The sequence below is a fragment of the Pholis gunnellus genome (assembly GCF_910591455.1).
Source record: "Pholis gunnellus genome assembly, chromosome: 23".
Lineage (NCBI taxonomy): Eukaryota > Metazoa > Chordata > Actinopteri > Perciformes > Pholidae > Pholis > Pholis gunnellus.
The window spans coordinates 430,537-455,693 of NC_136550.1; the positions used below are offsets into that span (position 1 = coordinate 430,537).

The 25,157-nt window shown below is 51.1% G+C and overlaps 3 protein-coding genes and 1 long non-coding RNA gene across 4 annotated transcripts; 1 reads left to right on the top strand and 3 right to left on the bottom strand.

The window, feature by feature from the left end:
• Positions 1 to 219: 219 nt before the first annotated feature.
• Positions 220 to 1,716, bottom strand: LOC306714489. Its single transcript, XR_013767634.1, has 3 exons — positions 1,579 to 1,716; positions 663 to 789; positions 220 to 546 (listed from the first exon to the last, which is right to left on the bottom strand). It is a non-coding gene; the product is annotated as an uncharacterized lncRNA (long non-coding RNA).
• Positions 1,717 to 2,094: 378 nt separating this feature from the next.
• LOC306714934 (uncharacterized protein) lies at positions 2,095 to 7,529 on the top strand. Its single transcript, XM_079185127.1, has 4 exons — positions 2,095 to 2,286; positions 2,737 to 5,180; positions 5,263 to 5,382; positions 5,457 to 7,529. Exons 1-4 carry the CDS (start codon positions 2,194 to 2,196, stop codon positions 7,336 to 7,338), a joined length of 4,539 nt encoding a protein of 1,512 aa, XP_079041253.1. The 5' UTR covers positions 2,095 to 2,193; the 3' UTR covers positions 7,339 to 7,529.
• A 5,717-nt stretch (positions 7,530 to 13,246) lies between these two features.
• Positions 13,247 to 17,639, bottom strand: LOC306714494 (uncharacterized protein; the record flags this gene model as incomplete). Its single annotated transcript, XM_079184538.1, has 3 exons — positions 13,247 to 13,294; positions 15,783 to 16,802; positions 17,523 to 17,639. The coding sequence occupies 3 exons, from the start codon at positions 17,637 to 17,639 to the stop codon at positions 13,247 to 13,249; spliced, it is 1,185 nt and encodes a 394-aa protein (XP_079040664.1).
• A 445-nt stretch (positions 17,640 to 18,084) lies between these two features.
• Positions 18,085 to 25,003, bottom strand: LOC306714503 (uncharacterized protein; the record flags this gene model as incomplete). The annotated part of the gene is made up of 7 exons (XM_079184546.1): positions 24,747 to 25,003; positions 24,057 to 24,152; positions 23,779 to 23,970; positions 23,267 to 23,362; positions 22,997 to 23,176; positions 21,280 to 22,394; positions 18,085 to 18,211 (listed from the first exon to the last, which is right to left on the bottom strand). The coding sequence occupies exons 1-7, from the start codon at positions 24,912 to 24,914 to the stop codon at positions 18,085 to 18,087; spliced, it is 1,974 nt and encodes a 657-aa protein (XP_079040672.1). The 5' UTR covers positions 24,915 to 25,003.
• Between the last annotated feature and the right edge of the window lie 154 nt (positions 25,004 to 25,157).

Here is a 25,157-nt window from a genome sequence, read left to right on the forward strand (position 1 = left end):
TGTGTGTGTTAGTTACTGAATACATCACTGTGTCTCCATTCATGTCGCTGCTCTTTGTTCACAAATCGATCTGATTGGATCCTCCGTGTGGAGCCTGTGGACCAATCACAGCGCAGGAAAACCAGACAGAGAAAAAACTGTTTTAATATCAAAGTGAAACCAACAAAGAAGAATTATGACACAAAATAAAGCACATAACAGGAGGTTTAATAAGTAAATAACATTTATTATCTGTACAAGCAGCTGGTTAGCTTAGCATAAAGACTGGAAACGGATAATGCTAGCGTAGTTTTCAGTGTTCTCATGGTCCTCATGAGGTAGACCAGTATGTCTCAGTGTTCTCATGGTCCTCATGAGGTAGACCAGTGTGTCTCAGTGTTCTCATGGTCCTCATGAGGTAGACCAGTATGTCTCAGTGTTCTCATGGTCCTCATGAGGTAGACCAGTATGTCTCAGTGTTCTCATGGTCCTCATGAAGAGGTCCAGGTTCAGTCCACTTCTGAGGTGTCTCCACAACGTGGTCCAGTAGGTCCGGTCTCTACTGGTCTTGAAGAGGTTTAAACCAAAGACATCAGGTGAAATAACTGATATTTGAGTGTTAAAGACATTAAATCTGCCTCTCTTATTGAAACACCTGTATCTAGTACTGTGTTGTGACTCACCTGTGTCAGGCGTCCAATGTCAGTGGTGCTGCAGGAGGGCGGTCCTCTCCTCCAGCAGCCAATGAGCTGCGATCCTGCTGGCGTAGATCACATAGGACCAGGACAAGACCACCACAGCCAGCAGCACCTGAGGGACAGAAGAATATTAACAATAACTATAATACAGTAACATTATTAACAATAGTTAGAAGAAGACACGTCAGTCCTTCATGTTTCACTGACTCTGAAGTATTAGTATCATGAAACAGTATTATACTGCTCACTTCACCTCATATTTATACAACAGTACACATAATCTGTGGTATTTATACAGCTAATCACCCACTAACAACTAGCAGTGGATGAAGTACACAGATATGGTGTGGTAATACTACAGTGTAGACATACTCTGTTACAAGTAAAAGTCTAGCTCACTAGCTAGCCCCTAGCTGCTCACCAACTAGCCCCTAGCTGCTCACCAACTAGCCCCTAACTGTTTACCGGCTAGCCCCTAGCTGCTCACTGGCTAGCCCCTAGCTGCTCACCAACTAGTCCCTAGCTGCTCACCAGCTAACCCTTAGCTGTTTACTAGCTAGCCCCAAGCTGCTTTCTAGCTAACCCCTAGCTGCTTTCTAGCTAGCCCCTAGCTGCTTTCTAGCTAGCCCCTAGCTGCTGTCTAGCTAGCCCCTAGCCGCTCACGAGCTAGCCCCTAGTCGCTCACTAGCTAGCCCCTAGCTGCTCACTAGCTAGCCCCTAGCTGCTCACCAGCTAGCCCCTAGCTGCTCACTAGCTAGCCCCTAGCCGCTCACTAGCTAGCCCCTAGCCGCTCACTAGCTAGCCCCTAGCTGTTCACCTGCTAGCTGTAGCTGCTATTTTAACCGGGTATCTTTCCGGTAAGTGAGAACACCGTCTACCGGAGAACATGTAACGTTAGTACCACAGAGTAGATTCCGTTCAGGTCCCGTCTGCTGAAGGTCTCCATCGTCTTATTTAACCCGCTGTGACACCACCGGTAATCGGTTAAAGTTTGTTTACAGAACCAAACTTATCGTGGCTGCTTTCTTTCTTCTTCTCTGGTTCTTAAAGGCGGTTTGTAGCCGCGGGATGAAGCGCTCTACGGCCACCTGGAGCATCGGAGAGTCACTACAACACATTCAGTTTAACATATTATATGTGATGAGATGTGAACTAATAAATGAATATTATCAACAATAGTACTAACACATTAACATTTAACAATAGTACACTATATAAATACAACATTTGAATTTAAATTATTTTAAAATTATGTATTTGTTGTAATAAACACTTTCAGTAAGACATCCTGATCCACACTCCGTACCAGCTGGTGGCGGTAATGCACCAATTCATTGTTTGCCATTAAACCTCAGAGAAGAAGAAGTAAGAAAGAAATCCAATGTTTCATGTCCCATAATGCACCGCGGCACCTCTGTCTCTCCAGCTGTGTAGCTTCGGTTCGGGCGACAGACAGCCGACACAAATGTCCCCGTTTCTACCGGGAGTTTGGGTCTGAACGGCGCGTGAGACCCGGATGTCGCTCACGGTGCGGAGCTCTGGCCGCAGGAGGAGGAGAAAAGACCCGGATGAGAAGCCCCCGGAGTCGACTTCTTCTTCTGCTGCTGAGGTACGGAAAGCTAACCGCGTTAGCATGCTAACAGAAGCTAACGAGCTTTGGCCAAGAAATCCTTTTATTGTTTTATTACCGAGCTCCGTGATTTACCACGTGACCGAGTACCGGGAGGAGGAGGGGGGCGGTATTTAAAATAACTTGTTTTAAAACAAGCGTAATTACATTTAAGCTGCTGGTTCTCTAAATGCTACAGAGCTAACAGAGTGCTAGCATGCTAGTCCAGCTAGCTACCAGCCTCTTGTGAGTCATCGTGAAGAAGAATCCTAAAAACACTGAAGTGAAAGTAAGAAACATGACTCTGTAAACATGGAGGATGCTAACTAGCTTAGCATCCTGTTAGCTTGTTTTGCTGGACCAGCTGGCCGATGGAATGCTGTCAGAAGGACAGAACTCGTGTCTTTGTGTTTAATGACCACTGATGACCACTTCCTGTCCCGTGTTCAGGTGATGGCGCCCACGAGGATGAAGCTGCGAGTGCGTCGCCGTGACAACGCGGTTGCAGCAGCAGCGGTATGCGACCAACCGGAGGAAGAAGAAGAAGAGGGGCGGAGCCGAGAGAGCGGCGGTCGCAGGAAGAGGAAAACAGCCGCCAGCGCCGCCTCGACCACAGCTGCTGCTGCCTCCTCCTGGTCTCCTCCTGCTCCTCCTCCTCCCTCCTCCTCCTCGGCCTCGGCGAGGGTGGTGATGGCGGCGGAGGAGACGTCGCCGGACTCCAAGTGTCCGATCTGCCTGGACCGCTTCAACAACCTGGCGTACCTGGACCGCTGCCTGCACCGCTTCTGCTTCCCGTGCATCCAGGAGTGGTCGCACAACAAGGCGGAGTGTCCGCTCTGCAAGCAGCCGTTCGCCTCCATCCTGCACTCCGTGCGCGCCAAGGACGACTTCAAGGAGTACACGCTGCGGCCGCCGCCCGCCAACAGCAGCGTCGCCGCCACCGTGGCGATGGTGGCGGCGATGGCGTCGGCGGCGCGGAGCGACCACCAGATGAGGCTGATGCTGAGGAGGCACAGAGGGGGGGAGGCGACGACGCGGAGGCGGAGGAGGGGGGAGAGAGGAGGAGGGAGGAGGTCGGGGGTGTGGGAGTGGTATCTGGACTCTCCTCCTCTCACGCTCCCTCCTCTTCCTCATCCCGCCGTCTCTCCCGTTATGAGAGAATACAGCGAGGAGGGGGAGGAGCTGGGGGAGCAGCGGACGAGGGGAGGAGCCGACATGGCGGAGCGCGGCGTGATATTTGAGGGGCTGACGGGACTCGGCGGCGCGGTGGCGCCCGCCGCGCCCAACGACCGGGCGTCACGGCGGCTGATGACCCGCCTGGTGGCGAGGCGGCGGCTGCAGCGAGAAGGCGGAACGGTGCGGCGGCTGAGGGAGCGAGAGACGGTGGCCTTCCGCCGCGCTCTCTACCGGAACGGCATTCGGGTCCGCGGCGTCCCCGGGGTCAACGGTAACCAGCAGCAACGTGACATCACAGCAGAGAGCTTCCGTCGTAACCCCACCCACCTGAACAGGCTCCGCCCCTGGCTGCGGCGGGAGCTCACGGTGCTGTACGGCGCGCACGGCTCGCTGGTCGACATCGTCCAGCGCATCATCATGGCGCGGGTCGCTCGCCACGGCCTGGAGGACACGCCCACCATAGAAGAAGAGCTGCGACAGTTCCTGTTGGCGCGCACCGACCACTTCCTGCACGAGCTGGTCAGCTTCGCCCGCTCGCCGCTCGGCCTGGAGACCTACGACCTGCAGGCGGCGTACGAGCCGCCGGACGCCGCCATGGAGCTGGACGGCACGAGCAGCCCCTCCGACGGCAGCTCCGTCATCGCCATATCGGAGGGCGAGGAAGAGGAGCGGCCGGCGGGAGGAAGGTCGGAGGAGGAGAGGCTGCTGGAGATGGCGGGCGGCGCTCACGACGACGTCCTCCAGTCGGGCAGCTGCCTCAGCCTGGCGGTCTGGGACGACGAGACCCCCGGCCCCTCCTACTCCACCGCCGAGCCGTCGTGTTCGCTCGCCTCGCCGCCGTTCGGCCACGCCCCCCGGGAGGCAGCCAATGGGACGGGAGGAGAGAAGGAGGAGGAGGAGTGTCTGATCGTCGGGTACAAGAAGCCGATAGCGGAGCGGACTCCTGAGCTGGTGCAGCTCTCCTCCGACACCGAGGAAGACGAGGAGAAGAAGAAGAAGAAGAAGAAGGAGGACACGACTGGGGAGCTTCCTCCCCTCCCCCCCTCCACCCCCACCCTCTCTTTCTTACCCACAATCCCTCCCTCCACGTCGGGCGCGTACGGCGACGAGCCGAAGGAGAAGGACGGCGAGCCTCGTGCGCGCTCGTGGTCGGGCAGCTCCGGAGGAAGCAGGAACTCCGTGTGCGCTCTGAGCCCGGCGGCGCCCGGAGACGGGAAGTCTGGCAGCGAGGCGGCGAGGGAGAAGAAGAAGAAGAAAAAGAAGAAGAAGAAGACGATGACGGGCCGGGAGAGGAGGAAGAGCGGCACCCTGTACAACCCCAACCGCTCCATTTATCCCGCCATGATGCGTCACCGCTCGCGCTCCTCCTCGCCGTTTCGCTCCAGCGTCGGCTCCGGCTCGCCCGACTCCACCTGGGAGTACCACTGCTCCCAGGTGTCTCCTCTCACCTCCGTCTCCTCGCCGTCCCGTTGCTCTTCCTCCTCCTCCTCTTCCTCCTCCTCACCGTTCTGCACCTCCTCCTCCCCGCCGCCGCCGGCGATGATGCCCTCGCTCTCCCCCGGCGACCACGCGGAGAAGCCCGGGGGGAAGAGGAAGTACAAGAGCCGCCACCTGGACAGCGACGACAAGGACCCCACCTGGAGGCCGAGCAGCAGGGAGAAGGAGGAGGGGAGGAGGAAGGGGAGGAGGAGAGAGAGGAGGAGGAGCGGGGGAGAGAGGTGAGGACACACTTCCTGTTTCTGTTTCTTAAATGTGTCCCGTCTGTGATGTAAACGTCCTTGTTTCCTGTTTCCTGAGCAGAGCGGACCGGAGCCCCAGCGTCGAGATCATCTACGAGGGCACCGTCTCCCCCGGCGCCTCGCAGCCTCCCGCCCACAAGCGCCGCAGGAGACGCCAGCGCAAGACGCAACCGCACAGCAGGTACGGCCGCCGCGGCGCCGCAGTGAGTAAAGACGCCGTCAGAATGTCTGTTAACTCGTCTCGTTCTCTCGCAGCTCTCCGGTCATCATCACCCTCGACAGCGACAGCAGCCTCGAGGACGAGGACGAGGACGACAGCAGCAGCCCGATCAGCAGCCAGCAGACCGTCGACTTCTCCGACCTCCCTCCTCTCCCGTCGGTGCGCTCGGACGAGGTGGGCGGAGCCCTGGGCGCCGAGATCGGCGAGCTGCCCGTCGACATCCTGGACCGAGGGTCCGAAGGGTCGGAGGCGGCGGCGGCGGCGGCGGCGGCGGCGGGTCCCATCGCCGTCGATAACAGCGACGACAGCGTGGACGTGGAGAACGTGGAGGAGAGCGGTCCGCTGCTGGGGTCGGATGATGAAGACGATGATGAAGATGATGATGAAGGACCAATGAGAGGATCGAACACGATTTGCAGACGAGACGTCACGCTGTCGTCCTCAGACAGCCGTCTGCTCGCGTCCATCCTCGACGACCTGAAGGGATTCGGGCCGCCGGCGAAGCGTAAGCCGCCCGTCGCTGAAGCTCACTCGAACCGGGACGTCTGGTCGGCCGAGACGAGACCTCCGCCCGACGCCGCGGACCAGGATCGGGGGTTTGAGTTGCCGGCGTGCCGCTCTTCCATCCGGCCGCCTCCTCTGGAGCGTCTGAAGGAGGTGAAGGACGTCCCTCCTCTCCTGAAGCAGGCGAGTCCCGTGAGGTCGTACAACAGGAACACGCCGCCGCCGTTAAAGCACAAAGACGCCGGGAGTCCGCACCTGTCGCCCGTGTCTCCCGTCGACCCGCTGTCGCCCGGCGCCGCTCACGACCCGCTGAGCGTGAACTCTTACGTGGACTCCCGCACTGAAGACGAGCCTCCCGCGTCGACGCTGAAGAGCGTGCGGTCTTCCTGTCGCTCGGCGCCCGCCGACTCCCGCTCAACGCCTCCTCCTGAAGCCGCCGGCATCGACTCCACGAGTCACAGACCTCCTGCTGATCCCCGTCGTTCTTCTTCTGGTTCAGAAAGCAGATTCACGCGCGCTGATCGCTTCCTCCACCTGCAGCTCAACTCTTCCTCAGACTCTCATTCCGCTGACGTGCATCCTGTGAACTCTTCGCCCGTCGTTGACGTACCTTCGGCCGGGACGGGCCGGTCCAATGAGACGCCGGCTCACGCCGACTCTACCTCCAGAGGTCGCAGGGACGAGACCGACTGGACAGCTTCCAGTCCGGTAGCGCCCGTTGACCGCCGTCCTCCCAGCTCGCGGGCAGCCGGCGGTGTTTCCTCAGGAGTCGACCGCTACGACGCGTCGCCTCCTGCTTTGGTTTCCTCCCTCGAGTTCAGGAATCGCTCCTCCTCCCCCGGTGACTCCGTCAGCAGCAGAGCGGCGCTTTCACGCTTCGGCGCTAGTTCGGCGGCTCCCAGGCTGTCGCCCGTTGATCCTGGTCCCAAACCTGCTGCTGACCTCCGCTCCTCCGGTGCAGCTCCAGCGGGACCGACGGCCTCGTCGGCAGTGAATCACGGGGAGAGGTCGCCTCACGCTCGCCTGCCGAGTCCCGCGCCACCCGCCGGCTTACGGTCCGGCTCCGTCAGCGCCCCGACCGAGAACCACTTGAACCACTTGAACCACTTGAACCACGCGGCCTTCCCCCCCGCCCCCGTCGACTCCCGTTTGAAACCTCGCAACCACTTCGACCACAGACCCGACCCTCGGTTCCCCGTCGACTCTCATCCGAACAACTCTCAGAGAGACTTTCAGCTCCCGGCAGAGCGGCGCTCCTCCTCCTCCTCCTCCTCGTCCTCCTCGTCCCCCGAGTCTGAGGAGAGTCGGTGGAGCGCACGCCGCTCCGCCGACCAGCGCTCAGACGCTCGGTCGCCCGCCGACCAACGCTCGGCCGACGGCGTCTGGAACACACACACACACTCGGCCACGTAGGACACACACACACACACACACACACACACACACACACACACACACACACACACACACACACACACACACACACACACACACACACACACACACACACACACACACACACACACACAGGACTTCAGAGCTGCTGATTTCTACTTGTTCCTCAGATGAATTGTGTTGATTTGAAACGTTCATAAAGATGTTTGACGCTGTTTGTACGTAAAGAACTAAATTTTAATGATTATTTTCAAATGTGACTCGTTTCTTTTTTTTGTGGGGATGAAATCGATATAAATATTGATGATGTCATCACTTCTGATATCTTATTTAAATTGGAACATAATCAGATTTTGTGAAATTGTTTTTAGATTAAGTTTCAAACTGACATCTGGGTTTTTGTGTATGAAGCTAGTTTTACGTTGGTCATAATAATAGTTATTTCACCCAGCTGATCGATAAGCCCCGCCCACCTCAACGTAACATAAGCCCCGCCCCCCCGTCTGTCAATCAGTCGTCGTCTGAAATTCAGGTAAAAGTGATTTGAATATTTATAATTAATGAATTCAACAGTAAATGTGAAGATTCATGAATCACAAAACAAACGTTAAAATAATAATTTCTGTTTTTATACCAAATAATCATTAATTGAGGAAAGAATCAGTTCATTATATTAAAATCACGTATTAACATTTACAGTTCTGGACTAACTTATGAATCATTGACCAACATTTATAACATTAGTTTAGGTTATTAAACATTAATAAAGCCTTTATTATGACGTTTCTACCACGTGACCTCTACAGCTGAGCAGGAAGAGTGAAAGTATGAAATCAGCCTAAAGTTCCTGTTACTCACCACCAGGTGGAGCCGTCACTCCTCTCTCCTCACTCCTTTCCTCTTCCTCTGTGTCCTTCACGTTCTGCTTCCTCTTCCTCAGAAGACAAACTAAGAAGATAATGAGTCTCAAGGGACAGAGAGAGACGCACCAACCAGGGTTCATTACACGGCTGTTAGACACACACACACACACACACACACACACACACACACACACACACACACACACTCCAGTCAAAGTAAGGAGGACGAGGGAGAAGATCAGAAAGAACGAAACAAAACCAAAAGAAACTGACCCGAGACATTCAGTCCTCCATGACCTCTGACCTCTGACCTCTGACCTTTGTGACGGCGTCTGAGACACAAAACAAACAGAGACAAACAGACGTGAACTGGACCAACACAACTTCTACAGTCGACTTAATGAGGATCAAAACGTCCTGAAGAACTTTTCTACGTCCAGAGAAGCTGAGCGTCCTGATCGACCGTTAACAATGAAGCTACAGTGAAGACGTTTCACGTGAACAGAGACGAAGAGGAAGAGCGACGGACGAAGAATACGTCCTTTTTGTCTTTCTCACCGTCCCTCGACGAAATAGAAGCGTGACGGACGAAAGTTGAGAGTACTGGTGCTAATGCTAATGTTACTGGTTAGCCCTTATGCTAACGTTACTGGTTAGTCATTGTGCTACCTGGTTAGCCTTTGTGCTAACGTGTCTTCGTTAGCCTTTGTGCTAACGTGTCTTCGTTAGCCTTTGTGCTAACGCGTCTTCGTTAGCCTTTGTGCTACTACGTAGAAAGTTCTACGTAGAATAGAAACGTTTTAATCACGTGATCATTATTAATTTATTATTGGAAACTTATGTTTATTATTGTTATTGTTTACATGTCGGTAGACTTTATATTTTGTTCAGCTGAGCCGTCGTGTTCCCGATGTGACCGGTTCAACAGTCTGCACCTTTAACACGTTATAACGTTTAATAATAATAATAAAGTTTCATCTGTTTGTTGATTCAATAAAAACCTTTATTTACACAAACATCAACAATGAGTCTCAGCTGTTTGTGTCAAAATGTATGGTTGAACCCCCCCCCCCCCTCAGGCCACGCCCACATTCTAGAACACTGGTGGTGGGCCATTGTTAGCGCTGTTGCCAGGCAACACGGCGCACCGTCGTCAGGGACAACCAGTCTTTCTCTCTCCTCTGATAGCAACACACACACACACTGACACACACACACACACACTGACACACACACAGCTTCCATCTTGTGGCGGAGCATTTTCACACAAACACACAAAAACATATTGTTCATCTTCATGCCTGCTCTCTCCGTCTCACACACACACACACACTGTGTTGTGTGATGCAATCACCTGACATCCATATATTCCTCCACACACACACACACACACACACACACACACACACACACACACACACACACACACACACACACACACACACACACACACACTAATCTTTGAAATGCTTTATTATAATTCAGCACATGAGGAGGTCACATGACACACGAGGAGGAGGACAGACACACAAAACAAACGTCCTCTTCCTCCGTCTCACGACGTTCTCACGGAGACGCAGGGGAACGTTCTCCTCGTGATACTGGAAACATAAAAGGAACCCGATAAAGATAAAGAGAGACTCGTTATTTCCAACACGTCTGTGAGACACAGTGAGGAGCGGGTGGTTAGGGTTCATCTTCTGGGGAGCATGAGTGATGATGGTTCAACTCCTCATCAAATTCAGAATTCATCTTCTTGGTCGTCAATATTTACGTTTCTCCAAATCCACGATCCAATTTAAACATGACTTTTTAGCACTAGTGTACGGAGTAGTATTCGTAGTGTACGGTGTAGTATACATGTGTATAACGTAGTGTAGGTAGTGTACTTATTGTACGTAGTGTACAGCGTAGTGTAGGGAGTGTACTTAGTACACGTAGTTTACGGCTTAGTTTAAATAGCATACGTGTAGTGTACGTAGTGTGCAGCGTAGTATACATGTGTACAGTGTAATGTACTTAGTGTACTTAGTGTACGGCGTAGTGTATGTAGTGTAGGTAGAGTACTTAGTAAATGTAGTGTAAACCGTAGTGTGGGTAGTGTACATAGTGTACTTAGTATACGTAGTGTACGTTGTAGTGTACGTATAGTGTACAGCTTAGTTTAAGTAGTGTACGGTGTAGTGTACGGTGTAGTGTACGGTGTAGTGTACGTAGTGTACAGCTTAGTTTACATAGTGTACGGTGTAGTGTACGGTGTAGTTTAAATAGTGTACGGTGTAGTGTACGGTGTAGTGTACGGCTTTGTTTAAATAGTGTACGGTGTAGTGTACGGTGTAGTGTACGTAGTGTACAGCTTAGTTTACATAGTGTACGGTGTAGTGTACGGTGTAGTGTACGGTGTAGTGTACGGCTTAGTTTAAATAGTGTACGGTGTAGTGTACGGTGTAGTGTACGGTGTAGTGTACGGCTTAGTTTAAATAGTGTACGGTGTAGTGTACGGTGTAGTGTACGTAGTGTACGGCTTAGTTTACATAGTGTACGGTGTAGTGTACGATGTAGTGTACGTAGTGTACAGCTTAGTTTACATAGTGTACGGTGTAGTGTACGGTGTAGTGTACGTAGTGTACGGCTTAGTTTACATAGTGTACGGTGTAGTGTACGATGTAGTGTACGTAGTGTACAGCTTAGTTTACATAGTGTACGGTGTAGTGTACGGTGTAGTGTACGTAGTGTACGGCTTAGTTTACATAGTGTACGGTGTAGTGTACGGTGTAGTGTACGTAGTGTACGGCTTAGTTTACATAGTGTACGGTGTAGTGTACGGTGTAGTGTACGTAGTACTTTGCGGCTGCTATTTTTCTTCAAACTAGATCGATTGAATAAAAAAAGATGGCGGGAGTTATGTTCAGTAGCTTAACCTTCTTTAAACGGTGGTTTGCTCGAGATGTCCCACGTTGTGCTCGTGATGATTCTCTCTGACCAATCAGTGGTCTGCTGTGTTTTAACTCCACCCACTAATATCAGCCGCACCGTGCAGACCAGATGCAGCATTAGTGCGGCCTGTAGCACGTTATCTTTAACATCCTCATCAAAGCTGATGCAAATCTGGAGAAAGTCTTGAATAAAAATATATTTTTGAACCCACAACTTTTGATCAGTTTGACAGAAATAAACTGATTTCAGTTTAAAAGTGTGCTTGAGTGTATTGATGAAGTCTTTAGTTGATAAATCATGAGACGCTCTGAGGAACGCTGTGCTACGCAGACTGCATGTCTTTGTGGGTTTAAAGAGGGATCACAGAAGAACTGGACCCACAGACGAGTTGGAAACAAACATGTTTTTAGTGTGAAATGTTCTGATTCAATCTGGTTTCGGTTCGGTTCCTCTTAGTCCCGGAGGTCTTCCCAGAAGGTCCAAAAGGTTCCCTGTGAGTTCCCCACCCTGCATCTAAACTGCAGGTGGATCCTCCTGTTTCCTGTTTCCTGTTGGGTCACCGTGTGGTACAATCAAAAAATAAACTGGTTCTGAACTCTCTTTGAGGTCCTGGTGCGGGTTTCACTGATAACGTGCTTAATTAATCAGAATGTTTCGGGACTGGATGTGCCAATTAAAGAGCCAATATTCAGAGAGAAACTCCACCCAAACATGTTTTTAATCACAATTACAAACCTTCCACTGCCATAATATACAAAAATACAACAAAGTGAGTTTTTCCAGTCTGTTTTAAATTCATATAAAACTGCGCCCTGAGAACTTTCCATTGAAATCCAAACGAATGATAAACGTGTTGAAGTGCTCCTTTAGACAGAGGAGCACGTTAGTAACTAAAGAAACCAGGTTCCATGAGAACAGGGGGGTCAGCTCTGGACCTTCTAGAGAGTTAAGAAGCAGATCAAGTCGCACCAGCACGAACAAAAACTAAATCCATCAAGGTGTCTTTTAAGTTCTTGAGGAGGAGGTAGACAGAAGAGACAGATAACAGTGATGTGGTAATTGTAGTCCTACTGTGGTGAAGTTGTAGTCCTTAATAACAGTCCTGGATCACTTCCTGCTGAGGTTTGTACTCCCTCTTGGGTAAAGTTCTTTTCCATTTGAGGTCAACTTGTCGTCCGGTTTTGGTTTCTGTGGTGAAACAACAGAGGTCTGAACTTGAGGCCTGAATCTTCCTGGTTTGGCTACGATGGGGAGGAGGAAGGAAAGCAAGGAAAGGAAGTAAGGAGACAGATTTGATCACAGACGGTGAAGGTTGTACGGCGTTTAGGTGGTATAGGACGGATGGAGGAGGTGGAAATATAATAATTACAGAGCTGACCGTGAGAGATTTGGTTTCAATTTGGGTTTAGTTACTTTGAACGATGGGCTTCTGTTGACGACAGAAGTCTGTTTGTGTTTGGTTTTCAGTCTCTTTCCGGATAATTCCCACTTTTTGGGCTTTAATTTGACCGATGCCGATTCATTAAAACATGCCCTGATCATCTAAGGCTCGGACGTATCCGACATGTCGTGAACATTAAGGGGTTCGTGGTGCTGAACATCAGAATGTTGAATTCCTGTCTTTAATCTGACTTCTTCAAGGTGAGACTTTCAACGGGATCTATCGAGGCTACGATACTCTTCACCAGGTAAACGTCACGTTCAGGTTCGTGGTTATTGAGGCTCGTTCCTGCAGCTCTCTGTTGGCTAGCTGTCGCTTACTATCCCGCCTACTGAACTGTGATTGGTCGGTTTATAATCCCACCCTGCTAGCTGTAGCTTGTGATGTAGTATTAAATGCAACTGCAAAAAAAAACGTAAAACTGTGACATCATCTCGCCAAATTCTGATCGGCCGATTCATGTTGCCTGTGACCAAACTGCCCCCCCCCCCTCCTGCCTCTGTGCTAGCTGGTGGAGGTGGGATTTGTAGTCTTAAATTCGTCATCCACACAGTATGAAATTGTAATCCTCGTTGCAAAAGCACCTGGTTCAAATCCAGAGGTTGTAGTCCTTGGTTTGTAGTCCATATGCGAGGGTGACTTCCTGTTCGGCCTCTAGCTGCGACTCTGTTGGCGGAGGCGGAGGCTAGAAGAACCAACGAAACGCCTCGCCGGTCGGCACGGACGGCGGCCGCTAAAATAAGAGACAAAAATAAAAAGACGTGAGAGAAAGAAACGTACACAAGATAGACTTTTCCCGCTCCCTCTCATGGATGAACTCAGCAGAAAGTCAAAAAGAATCGGACAGTATTTGAGTGGTTAAGTAAGGTTAAGTTAGGATCACCCAAAGGGTTCATCCTCTGGGAGCCACGAATTTGAAGTCATTTGAGTGCAACATTGAGAGTGGAGCAGAACTGATGAAAAGTCTAAAAATGACATCATCCAGACATTCACAGCTACAGGCGGTTCATCCTCTGGGGACGATAATACATCATCCAATAAGAACATATTCAATACATTGTTCAAGTAGAATTTGGGAATTTGGGAATTTGTGGACGTTTTGAAGTCTCAAGCTCGGGTTTCCTGATGGATCCCGAGGCGTTGCTCGGACAGACGAGTGATATGATCCCTCCCTGTTCTGGGTCCTGAACCTCCTCAGCTGGTCCCTTTGACCTGAAGGATCTCTACTCTGAGCTCCTCGCTCTATCTCAGCTCTTCACCTCAACCATCTGGTACATGAGATACTCCCAACAAGGAGGAACAATACACCGTTTCAGTCTCCGACCGGGTCCAGTTCTGAAGGAGTCGGTAGAACCACATCATCTGCAAAGAGCAGAGACGCTGAGGTCCCCAAACCAAACACCTTGAGATCCTGTCCATCAGTCTACTGACACAGCTCGCAGCAACATATTCGTATTCCCACAGCACCCCCCCCCCCCCCCCCCACAGGACTCCCCCAAGTCCACAAAACACATGTAGACTGGATTGGCAAACTGCCCCGACCCCTCCAGCGGACCTGCAAAGGTAAAGAGCTGGTCCACTGTTACACGGCCAGGACGGAATCCGCATCGCTGCTCCCGGACCTGAGGTTTGACAATCGGTCGCAGCTTCCTCGCCTCCGAACTTAACCGGAGAGTCTCAGCGGTTTGATACCCCGATAAGTGATGCTCACTCTTCATTCCCTGAGAGCGGTGGACCCACAGGACCCACATGACCCACAGGACCCACAGGACCCACAGGACCCACAGGACCCACAGGACCCACAGGACCCACAGGACGAAGGCACCCTGTAGATTGTATTCTATTTATAATCTGTTTGGATCAGACGTCAACCTCCGGTTCTTTAAAGTTCTTCAGAGCTTCACGTGTTAAAGCTGCATTCTCTCTAGTGTCCACCAGGGGGCGACTCCTCTGGTCTATAGAAGTCTATGAGAAAATGACTCTACTTCTCTCTTGATTTATTACCTCAGTAAACATTGTAAACATGAGTTTATGGTCTCAATCTCTAGTTTCAAGTCTTCTTCACAGTTTTGTGACGAGAAAAAGGAGAAGTGGTTCAAGAGGCGGAGCAGGAGTTGAATATTTTATGCTCAAAACACAGAAGTTTTCCTTCTGAACTCTTTGATTTATTTGGATTTCTCTTGAAAGTCAGTGCAGTTAAAAAAATACAAAACTCCCAAGATGCTTTGCTCTCATTTCACAAAGTAAACTTTGTGATTGGCTGAGAGTCTGTCAGGTCGACATCAAAGAGAACGAAGGAGAGGATGAGGCAAGAGTGTGAAACCACCTGCTACACACACACACACACACACACACACACACACACACACACACACACACACACACACACACACACACACACACACACACACACACACACACACACACACACACACACACACACACACTCAGTGCTGCCACTTGCCACTAGTATCCACAGGTCCAATTAGTGTGTAATTGAGGGAGATTATGGCTGTTAATTCACTGTTTTACTAACATACACACACACACACACACTCTCTAACGCCATCGTTCAATGTGTGTGTGTGTGTGTGTGTGTGTGTGTGTGTGTGTGTGTGTGTGTGTGTGATGCTGAAGGAATAATTAGTAATAGTTTGTGGAGATTCCCACAGGGAGTGTGTGTGTGTGTGTGATATATAGAGTCATCAGTGAGGTCGAACGCTGGTATCAATGAATTATTGATCGGCACTAATTCTTACTACACACACACACACACACACACACACACACACACACACACAGTAGTAGATAACAAATATTCTCCTTCCCTCTCCGGCTCGTTTTATCACTATGAATCAGTGGAGAGTTGGTGTGTGTGTGTGTGTTGGCAGCCTGCCAGACCCTGCAGGGATCGAGCTCTCGCTTCTCACCACCCACCATCTGCACAGCGTTCACACACACACACACACACACACACATACACACACATACACGCACACACACACACACACACACACATACACACACACACACAGCAGGGTGAGCGATGCCTTCCAGCTCGCTGGCAGTCAGCCGGGTTAAGTGAGCCAACCCGCACACACACAGACACACACACACACACACACACACAGACACAGACACACACAGACACACACACACGCACACAGACACAGACACACACACACACACACGCACACAGACACACACACACACTCACTCACCTCCAGCGCCCCCCCTCCTCCCCCCGGTTTCTTCTTCAGCTCTTCACACTTCCTGAACTTGCAGATCTGGTGACCCGTCTTGCGGTTGCGGCACGACGAGCAGACGCCGCAGTTGATGAGGCGCCGGCACGGCCCGCACACGCCGCACCGCTTCCTCTTCCTCTTGGCCGTCGCCCCCGACGACGAGGACGACAAGGCCACGCCCCCCACGCCCGTCACCCCCGACGACGAGGGCGAGGAGGAGGAGGGGCAGGGGGAGGAGTTGGCGTGCTGCTGGCAGTCCGTTAGCGCCCGCTGGCCGCCGGTCATCTGGAAGGCGCTGCCGGCGTCCAGAGTCCCCCCCGCCGACCCCATCGCCATGACGATGACCCCGGGGGGTAATCCCAGCCCTCCCAGGAAGCTGCTGCCCATCACCCCTCCCCCATTGCAGCCCCCGCCCTCCGATAGGCCCATCATGTCCGGGTGGGCGTGTCCCTGTTTGTTCATGACGCCGCACTCCGCCCCCCCGCCGTACCCAGGGAGGAAGTTCCCGTTGCTAGGCGCCATGGGGTGATGGTGCGCAGCTCCTTGTGAGGAGGGGGCGTGTCCGTGTTTCTCAGCTCCTCCCCCCTCACTGCTCCCTCCGGCTCCTCCCCCTCCCGCCCCCCCGCCGCCCTGGTGCATGCTGGTACTGTGGGGGTGTGATGAGGTCATGTGACCCGGTGTTGCTGAGGGGTGGTGGGGGTGGTGGTGGTGGTGGTGCGTCGCCGGTTTGGGTCGGCCCCAGAACATGGCCGCCGGGTGGTTCATGTTCATGTTGTCGTGACAACCCCAGGGCCCCGTCGCCATGGCGCCCAGCCTGGCGGCGGCGGGGGGGAACATAGGGGCGGCGGCCGCCAAACGCGCCGCCAGTTTGGCGGACTGAGGGAAGTTCGAGACGTTCATGTTCATGTTGACGTTGGTCTTGTAGAAGCTGGCGATGGAGGAACGGTAGCGGTCCATCTCAGTGGTGTAGTCCAGCATCGGACCGAGACTCGACACCTGAAACACACACGACACCACAGGGGGTCAATAACGGGTCAATAACGGGTCAATAACGAGTCTATAACGGGTCAATAACGGGTCAATAACGGGTCAATAACGAGTCTATAACGCGTCAATAACGGGTCAATAACGGGTCAATAACGGGTCAATAACTGGTCAATAACGGGTCAATAACGCGTCAATAACGGGTCAATAACGCATCAATAACGCGTCAATAACGGGTCAATAACGCGTCAATAACGGGTCAATAACGCGTCAATAACTGGTCAATAACGGGTCAATAACGGGTCAATAACTCGTCAATAAAGGGTCAATAACGGGTCAATAACGGGTCAATAACGCGTCAATAAAGGGTCAATAACGCGTCAATAACGGGTCAATAACGCGTCAATAACGCGTCAATAACGCGTCAATAACGCGTCAATAACTGGTCAATAACGGGTCAATAACTCGTCAATAACTCGTCAATAAAGGGTCAATAACGGGTCAATAACGGGTCAATAACGCGTCAATAACGGGTCAATAACGCGTCAATAACGCGTCAATAACGCGTCAATAAAGGGTCAATAACGGTCTGGATCAATACTCACACGATGACGACGTCACAGAGCTTCAAACTAACACCGATCTTCAGCTGTTCCCCAAGTGAAATGAGAACGTTGTTTTTTACAACCTTTCCTGAACCTAACTAAGTATTTCACGAAAAAGGTAACTCACCTGTCCCTGTCCACCATAACCGTGGTGATTTGGGTGATGGTGAGAGGGGGCGGAGCTTCTTTGTAGCATTGAGGAGAGGTCGCTGTCCACACACACGCCGCTCGTCATGCCTGACATGACCTCACACACACACACACACACACACACACACACACACACACTCACAGCTGGTCTTGTGTGGTTGACACGTTCTGCTCTGTGAAGGAAAACAAAGAAAGTTCACTCTGCATCACATTCATTGAAAAGTCACCAGATTTCCTTTCATTCTGTTGGACACGTCGTCATCCCGGTATTCAAACAGGTTTGTCTCTTTGAATCTTTAAACATTTGAATGTTACGATGGCAAAGACGCTCGTCCAAGAAGCTCCGCACAATGCTCCGTCACGACATTCCGCCACGAAGCTACGCCAAGACATTCTGCCACAATATTCCGCTAAGATATTCCACCACAACGCTACGCCACAATACTACGCCACGACGCTCCGCCAAGACTTTCCGCCACGATGCTACTCCAAGAAAATCTGCAAAATGCTACGCTAAGACATTCCGCCACGACATTCCGCTAACCCGCTCTGCCACGACATTCCGCCACGACGCTACTCCAAGAAGCGCCACACGACGCTCCGTCACGACTTTCCGCCACAGAGTTGCGTCGACCTCCACAACGTGGCAGAGACTGTTTCACTGAACTGAGGAAAAGTTCCGTGTTAAAGATGCGTTGTTATCACATTAACGTTGTTTTATAACGTTACAACACACACACACACACACACACACACACGATGGATTAACCTGACTGTAAAACAGCCAGTGCCTTTGTGAATGAGTGTGAAATGTGTGCATGTGCGCGTGTATCTGTAGAAAAAAATAAATGTGTGCAGCTTCCAGCGGAGGACGAGTGTCTGTGTGATGTGCGCGTGTGTGCATGAGTGCAGAGTGTGTGTGTGTGTGTGTGTGTGTGTGTGTGTGTGTGTGTGTGTGTGTGTGTGTGTGTGTGTGTGTGTGTCCCGCTCCCTCGAGGCGTAACTAATTACCCTGTCTGGTCAACCGGGCCGGCGCGAGCTCCGACAGAAGGTCACGGTGGCCACCGGCCGCGAGGGGAAAACGGCTCTCCCACGCGACACATTAACCCCCCCCCCCCCCACACACCCCTCCTCCTCCCCCCTCAGGCACACTGCACGGATGCTGAGGAGGGAGGAGGAGGAGGGAGGAAGGAGGGAGGAAGGAGGGAGGGAAGGGGGTCAATCAAAAAAGGAAAAAAAAGCCAGACCCGATAACAACCGATAACGACCGTGAACGCAGCATGCAGCCCGACAGAGAGGAGGAGAAAAGAAGAAGATGGACGCCACTGATGCTACTTACCGGGCCCACGAGGAGGAGGAGGAGGAGGAGGAGGAGGAGGAAGAGGAAGAGGGTGATGAGGAGAAGAGGAGGAAGGAGGAGAAGAGGAAGAAGAAGAAGACCGTCTGGGAATTAGCCCGCCACGGATCATGGCTGGCGGGGAAGGAGACAGAGAGAGAGAGAGAGAGGAGGGATGGGGGGGGGGAGAGGAGCACCGGGAGGGATTTGTCGGTCTGTCGGTACTGAGGAGGAGGGGGGGAGGGGGGGGGGGGGGGGGGGGCGGATAACGGGGGGCGGATGGATAATCACCTGGGTTTGGCACGAGCGAGCGTGAAGCGAGAGGGAGAGAGAGGAGGGGGGGAGAGGGGGGGGGGGGGGGGGGGAGACCCTGCAGGGGCGGGAAAAAAAACACCACCATGGGAAGAAAGAAGGGGGGGGGGAATAATGGCGGAGGTTATGAGCGGATACGTGCGTCGTTCTTGCGACAGAGTGAAAGGAGGGAAGTGGGGGGTACACACACACACACACACACACACACCACTGGTGTTGATGTAAGCGAGAGGTGTGTGGTGTGTGAGAGTGTGTGTATGTGTATGAGTGTGTGTGTGTGGTGTGTGAGAGTGTGTGTGTGTGTATGAGTGTGTGTGTGTGAGTGTGTGTGGTGTATGTGTGTGTTTGTGTGTGTGTGTGTGTGTGTGTCGGCTCGTGCCCTCCGCCGTGTCTCCTGCTGGCGGCAGCGTGCCGAGCGCTGTGTGAGCGCTCTGATTGGTGAGTTGAGATGAAAACAGGAAGCGAGAGACCCTGAAGATGATTGGCTGTCTGAGAGAGAGAGAGAGACAGAGCGAGAGAGAGAGAGAGAGACAGAAAGAGAGAGAGAGTAAAGTAAAAAATAAAGTTGTCAACAAAACCCAAAGCAATGTTTAAACAGTTACCCATGATGCACCCTGTCAAATCTAGCCTGTAAATAACATGTGTAGCTAACAGGCTAACAGGCTAACAGGTGGCTCTCTCCTCGGGCTGATTAATCGTTACTTACAGACATTTTAAAGAATGTTAGAACACAAACTGTAAATCTCACCACACACAGCACAACCTCTCATTAATATAATGGTGCTCATTAACACTCTGCATCGTTGGTAATTGACCCGTTTATGGTGGTGAGTGCAGAAGAAACGAGGTGTCACTGATGAACACTTGAAGTCAGTGGTTAAAGCCCGCCCCCTGGTGGAGGACAGCAGCAAGTACATATGTTGTCCTCTGGGCTTTAACAGAGACTACAGGTATGTTGTTAGCTCCTCGGTTAGCTGTTAGCTTCCTCAGCCGCTAACATCTAGCCTCTCCGCGGCTGGAGCTAACGAGGCTAACCAAGAAGCTAACGTACTAGTTTACACCAACGATAACTAGGATCCACAAGCTAACTGACTAGCTCAGTTAATGAGAATTAACGTTTGTTAGCAGTGTCTATGCTAGTTAACGTTAGCCGCCATTAACAGTATTCAGCCGGCAGTAACGTGTAACGACTGTGTTAGGAACGGGTTTATATTCAGCATGGCGGCATCATTGCAACACGAGCGTTGGTGGTATAGTGGTTAGCATAGCTGCCTTCCAAGCAGTTGACCCGGGTTCGATTCCCGGCCAACGCAGTTGTTTTTGTGCCATCAATAAATATATTACTGTATATTTGATCATGTAATATTATAATCATACTGTCATGCATTAATAATAATGACTTGATTGATTAATCGATTAGCTGACAGAAAGCTTTCTGATAAATGATTCATCAGAATGTGTCTTTGACAACGAAGTTACACAAAACAACCTCAAAGTGTCCACAAAGACATGAAAAAACACCACGAAGACATAAACAACTTTCAGATACATTTTATTATTATAAGTTATTAAAACAACTGTAGGTAAACATGAAGGTCAAAGGTCCAATTAGATCGTCTTTATCTAAACGTATGAAGAGAGACAACATGCAATGTTACAAAGCTGAGTTTATACTTAACTGTGATATATATATACGTATAATATCTATACACATATATATGTATATGTATACATGTATTATGTATGTATACATGTATTATGTATGTATAAGGGGATCTATGTGGAAAGCAAAGGCAGGAAGACGGCCTGATGCTCACACTGATGACATCACTGAGACGCCTCGTTCTCAGGAGGCGTGGTCACACTCCAGGGCATGCTGGGTAAGTAGTGTGCTAGCCACTCCCCCCAGCTGCTCCTGGGCCCTTCCCCCTCCTCCCCTCCTCCACCTCTTTTCACCTCCCACCCGCCCACCACCCAGTCAAGCTCCTCCCTCCCTCCCCCCGCCTCCTCCCTCTTCTCCCTCAGAATGACGCTGTAGCACTTTCTGGAAACTCCTCCTCCTCCTCCGCTCGTCTCCTCTCCTCGCCTCCTCCCTCCCTCTTCTGTGGCGACCCGACACTCCTCCGTCACGTCCCTCCATCCCTCTAGCTCCTCCTCTTTGCTTGAGAGACGGTACAACGTCTTCCTGTAAACTCCCTTCTCCTCCCTCCTTCCCCTCTCTCCTTCCTCCTCTCTTGCTCCTCCAGTCGGCTCCAGAGTGACGAGGAGTCGTTCCTTCCCTCCCTCACCTAATTTCTCTGTAGCTCCTCCTCCCTCTCTGTGGACGAACAGCACAGAGCGATAGAGGGCCACCACTCCTCCTCCTCCTCCTCCTCCTCCCACCTCCCTCTCTTTCTTCCTGTTGTGCGTCAGCATCCTCACAACCTCACCTCCTCCTCTCCTCCTCGCCAGCGTCGCACACAGCGGTTTGTACGCCCTCCTGTACCAGACGATCGCCCTCGCCAGAGTGGCCAAGACGCACGCCGCTGACGCCGCGCACAGCAGCAGGCAACCTGCAAAGAGCCAAAAACAGAACGCGCCGGCACCTCGGACCGAGGTCCGCTTGGTGGTGGTTGCCTTGTTGACGGTTGCCTTGTTGACGGTTGCCTTGTTGGCGGTCGCCTCAGTGGTGGTTGCCTCGTTGGTGGTCGCCTCGTTGGTCGCCTCGTTGGTGGTCGCCTCGTTGGTGGTCGCCTCGTTGGTGGTCGCCTCGTTGGTGGTCGCCTCGTTGGTGGTCGCCTCGTTGGTGGTCGCCTCGTTGGTGGTCGCCTCGTTGGTGGTCGCCTCGTTGGTGGTCGCCTCGTTGGTGGTCGCCTCGTTGGTGGTCGCCTCGTTGGTGGTTGCCTTGTTTGTGGTCGCCTCGGTGGCGACGGTCGGTGTTGTTGAAGTGACGGTTGACTTCATCCTAGCAGGACGTTCGGTTCGGGGGCCGACGGTCGGATGAGGAGGCAAAAGATGCAACCCAAATAAAGACACGTCACCTCTGACCTCTGACCGCGAACCAGCATTAGGTTCAGGACTAGTAGGAGTAACAGTAGTAGGAGTAACAGTAGTAGGAGTATCTGTATCGTAAAGTTTGCTGAAGTCTTCGGTTGGACATAGATCAGTTTCGTCCAGATTCATTACAGGTTTATTCTTAAGCCACTGAGGAGACTCACAGACCTGAGAACAGAAAGCAACCGCCAACAATGATCAGTCACAGCAAGATTCAAAGCAACAACTAGCTACCTTCATGTTCTGCGTCCTAACTTCCCTTCATGCTACCTTCATGTTCTGCGTCCTAACTTCCCGTCATGCTACCTTCATGTTCTGCGTCCTAACTTCCCTTCATGCTACCTTCATGTTCTGCGTCCTAACTTCCCGTCATGCTACCTTCATGTTCTGCATCCTAACTTCCCGTCATGCTACCTTCATGTTCTGCATCCTAACTTCCCGTCATGCTACCTTCATGTTCTGCATCCTAACTTGCCGTCATGCTACCTTCATGTTCTGCATCCTAACTTGCCGTCATGCTACCTTCATGTTCTGCATCCTAACTTGCCGTCATGCTACCTTCATGTTCTGCATCCTAACTTCCCGTCATGCTACCTTCATGTTCTGCATCCTAACTTGCCGTCATGCTACCTTCATGTTCTGCATCCTAACTTCCCGTCATGCTACCTTCATGTTCTGCATCCTAACTTGCCGTCATGCTACCTTCATGTTCTGCATCCTAACTTGCCGTCATGCTACCTTCATGTTCTGCATCCTAACTTGGTACTCACCACACTTTCGCCGTTGACTTCGATGACCGGTCCGTCCCGGGTGTAGACGTTGAGTTCATATTCGTCGACGTATACGCTCAAGTAACTGAGGGAACAGTAACAGGCCCAGGGATTGGCTGAGAGGTAGAGGTACGGCACCTCCTTCTTCTGGTTGAACCAACCATCTGGCATCACCGTGATCTGAAGTGAAAAGGTAACAGTGTGAGTCGTGCCAACCTGCGCCCCCTACAGGCAAGAAGATGAACGTAGAAAAGCTGCGTGTGCTCCCACCTTGTTGTTCTCCAGGTAGAGGGTCTCGATGGCGGGGAGGGGGTGGAGCAAGAGCTCGGGAAGCACTTTGATACGATTGGACGACAGGTCCAGGATCTAGAGGACAGAACCAATGAGGAGCTGAGCGTCGTTCAGTAAGAAAACTAAGAACTTTCTCAGTCATCATAACATCCTATGTGCCCTACTATCCTCATGTACTCCTAACTTCCTCGCACGCAACCTTCACAGTATGCTTCCTAACAAGCTACCTTCCTGGTATGCGTCCTAACTTCCTAACAAGCTACCTTCACGGTATGCATCCTAACTTCCCTTCATGCTACCTTCACGGTATGCATCCTAACTTCCCTTCATGCTACCTTCACGGTATACATCCTAACTTCCTATCATGCTACCTTCATGTTCTGCATCCTAACTTCCCTTCATGCTACCTTCACGGTATGCATCCTAACTTCCCTTCATGCTACCTTCACGTATGCGTCCTAACCTCCTTGCTAACAGGCTAACCCACTGACCTCCAGCTTGCTGAGGCCAGAGAAGGTGTGGTCCCTCAGAGAGTCCACGGCGTTGTGGTCCAGGTAGAGTTCGGTCAGACCGGGACAGGCGGAGAAGGAGCCGTCAGAGAGGGCCGTCAGGCGGTTCGATCCCAGTCGAAGGACACTGAGGCTGGGGAGGATCGGAGCAACGCTGGGGATCACCTCTGGAATCTGGAGGTACAGAAAGTCATGAAACCTTTAAGTTCTAAATATTTATGAATGAAACACAAAACGTTTCAGGGTTCACTTTCAGACACCTTGTTTCCTGTGAGGTCCAGCTCATAGATTTTGGTGAAGATCTGGAAGGAGGACCAGGACAGACTGGAGAACTGGTTTTTGGGAAACAAAAAAACCTAAAAAAAGAAAGAGAAGAAGAAGTTGGAAGCCGTCAAGAGTTTCCTGTCAAACTGTCGTCTTATCGTCTGAAACAGGAAGCTGGTGTTTCCGCTGTGGTCTCGTCCCGTCAGTCAAAACCACTTTCGTCCAACCAGGATCCAGTTTTATATATATAAATATAATATATATATATATATATATAAATATATATATATAAATATATTTATATGTAATGATCTTATATTAAGAACCAGAAGTTCTGTTCCAGAAGTGAGAAAATCTCATTTATCTCAATTTTTAACAATAACTAAAGATCCAGCTGGTCAGTTATATTTTATTACTTTATCATTCTACTAAATACTGATGTTCAAATTAAGGAATTATGAGCAAATTGTAATAGAAAAATTACCAGAATGAGTGACTATTCTTTGTGTGGAAGGTTTTTACTTTAAGAAACCCAAAACACAGTTAATTGTTTTTAACATTTAGATCATTTTATGTAAGTTTTGAATACTTCTATTTATGTAAAGATACAAATAAATATTGAAAAATATGAATATTGTTAATAATATAACAAACTTTTAAATGTTATATTTTTCTTTTTGGGTTACCTTGGTTGTGGGTTCGAATCCCGCCGGTACATCGGTGAAGCCGAGCGTGGTACAGTTCTCCCTCGTCCGGTGGTCCTTGTCCCGGTCCCTGTGGCAGCCGGCCCACGGCGTCACCGGGGGGACGAGGCAGGACAGGAGGACGAAGACGAAGACGAAGAAGAGCTGCATTCTGGAAGAAGATCCTGAGACTCTGAGAGGAGAAACCACGCGGATGGAGAGGACGACGTAACCAGGAAGTGAAGCAGGAAGTGATAGAGCAGCTGTTGGTCTGTTGATAGTGTTTCTCTTTCTATGTGTGTGTTTCGTAGCTTTTTATTTATATATTTTAAATATTTATATATGTTGTAAATGTTGATGTGTTGTAGACGTGGTGGATCTGAGGCTGACGGAGGCTTGAAGAGAGGCACAGAG

What these genes read in the sequence shown, in the direction of transcription:
- LOC306714934 (XM_079185127.1), top strand. Translation starts at nt 2,194, where the DNA reads ATGTCGCTCACGGTGCGGAGCTCTGGCCGCAGGAGGAGGAGAAAAGAC. An exon ending in CTTCTTCTTCTGCTGCTGAG is followed by an intron (nt 2,287 to 2,736) that starts GTACGGAAAGCT and finishes TCCCGTGTTCAG; the next exon opens with GTGATGGCGCCCACGAGGAT. An exon ending in AAGACGCAACCGCACAGCAG is followed by an intron (nt 5,383 to 5,456) that starts GTACGGCCGCCG and finishes GTTCTCTCGCAG; the next exon opens with CTCTCCGGTCATCATCACCC.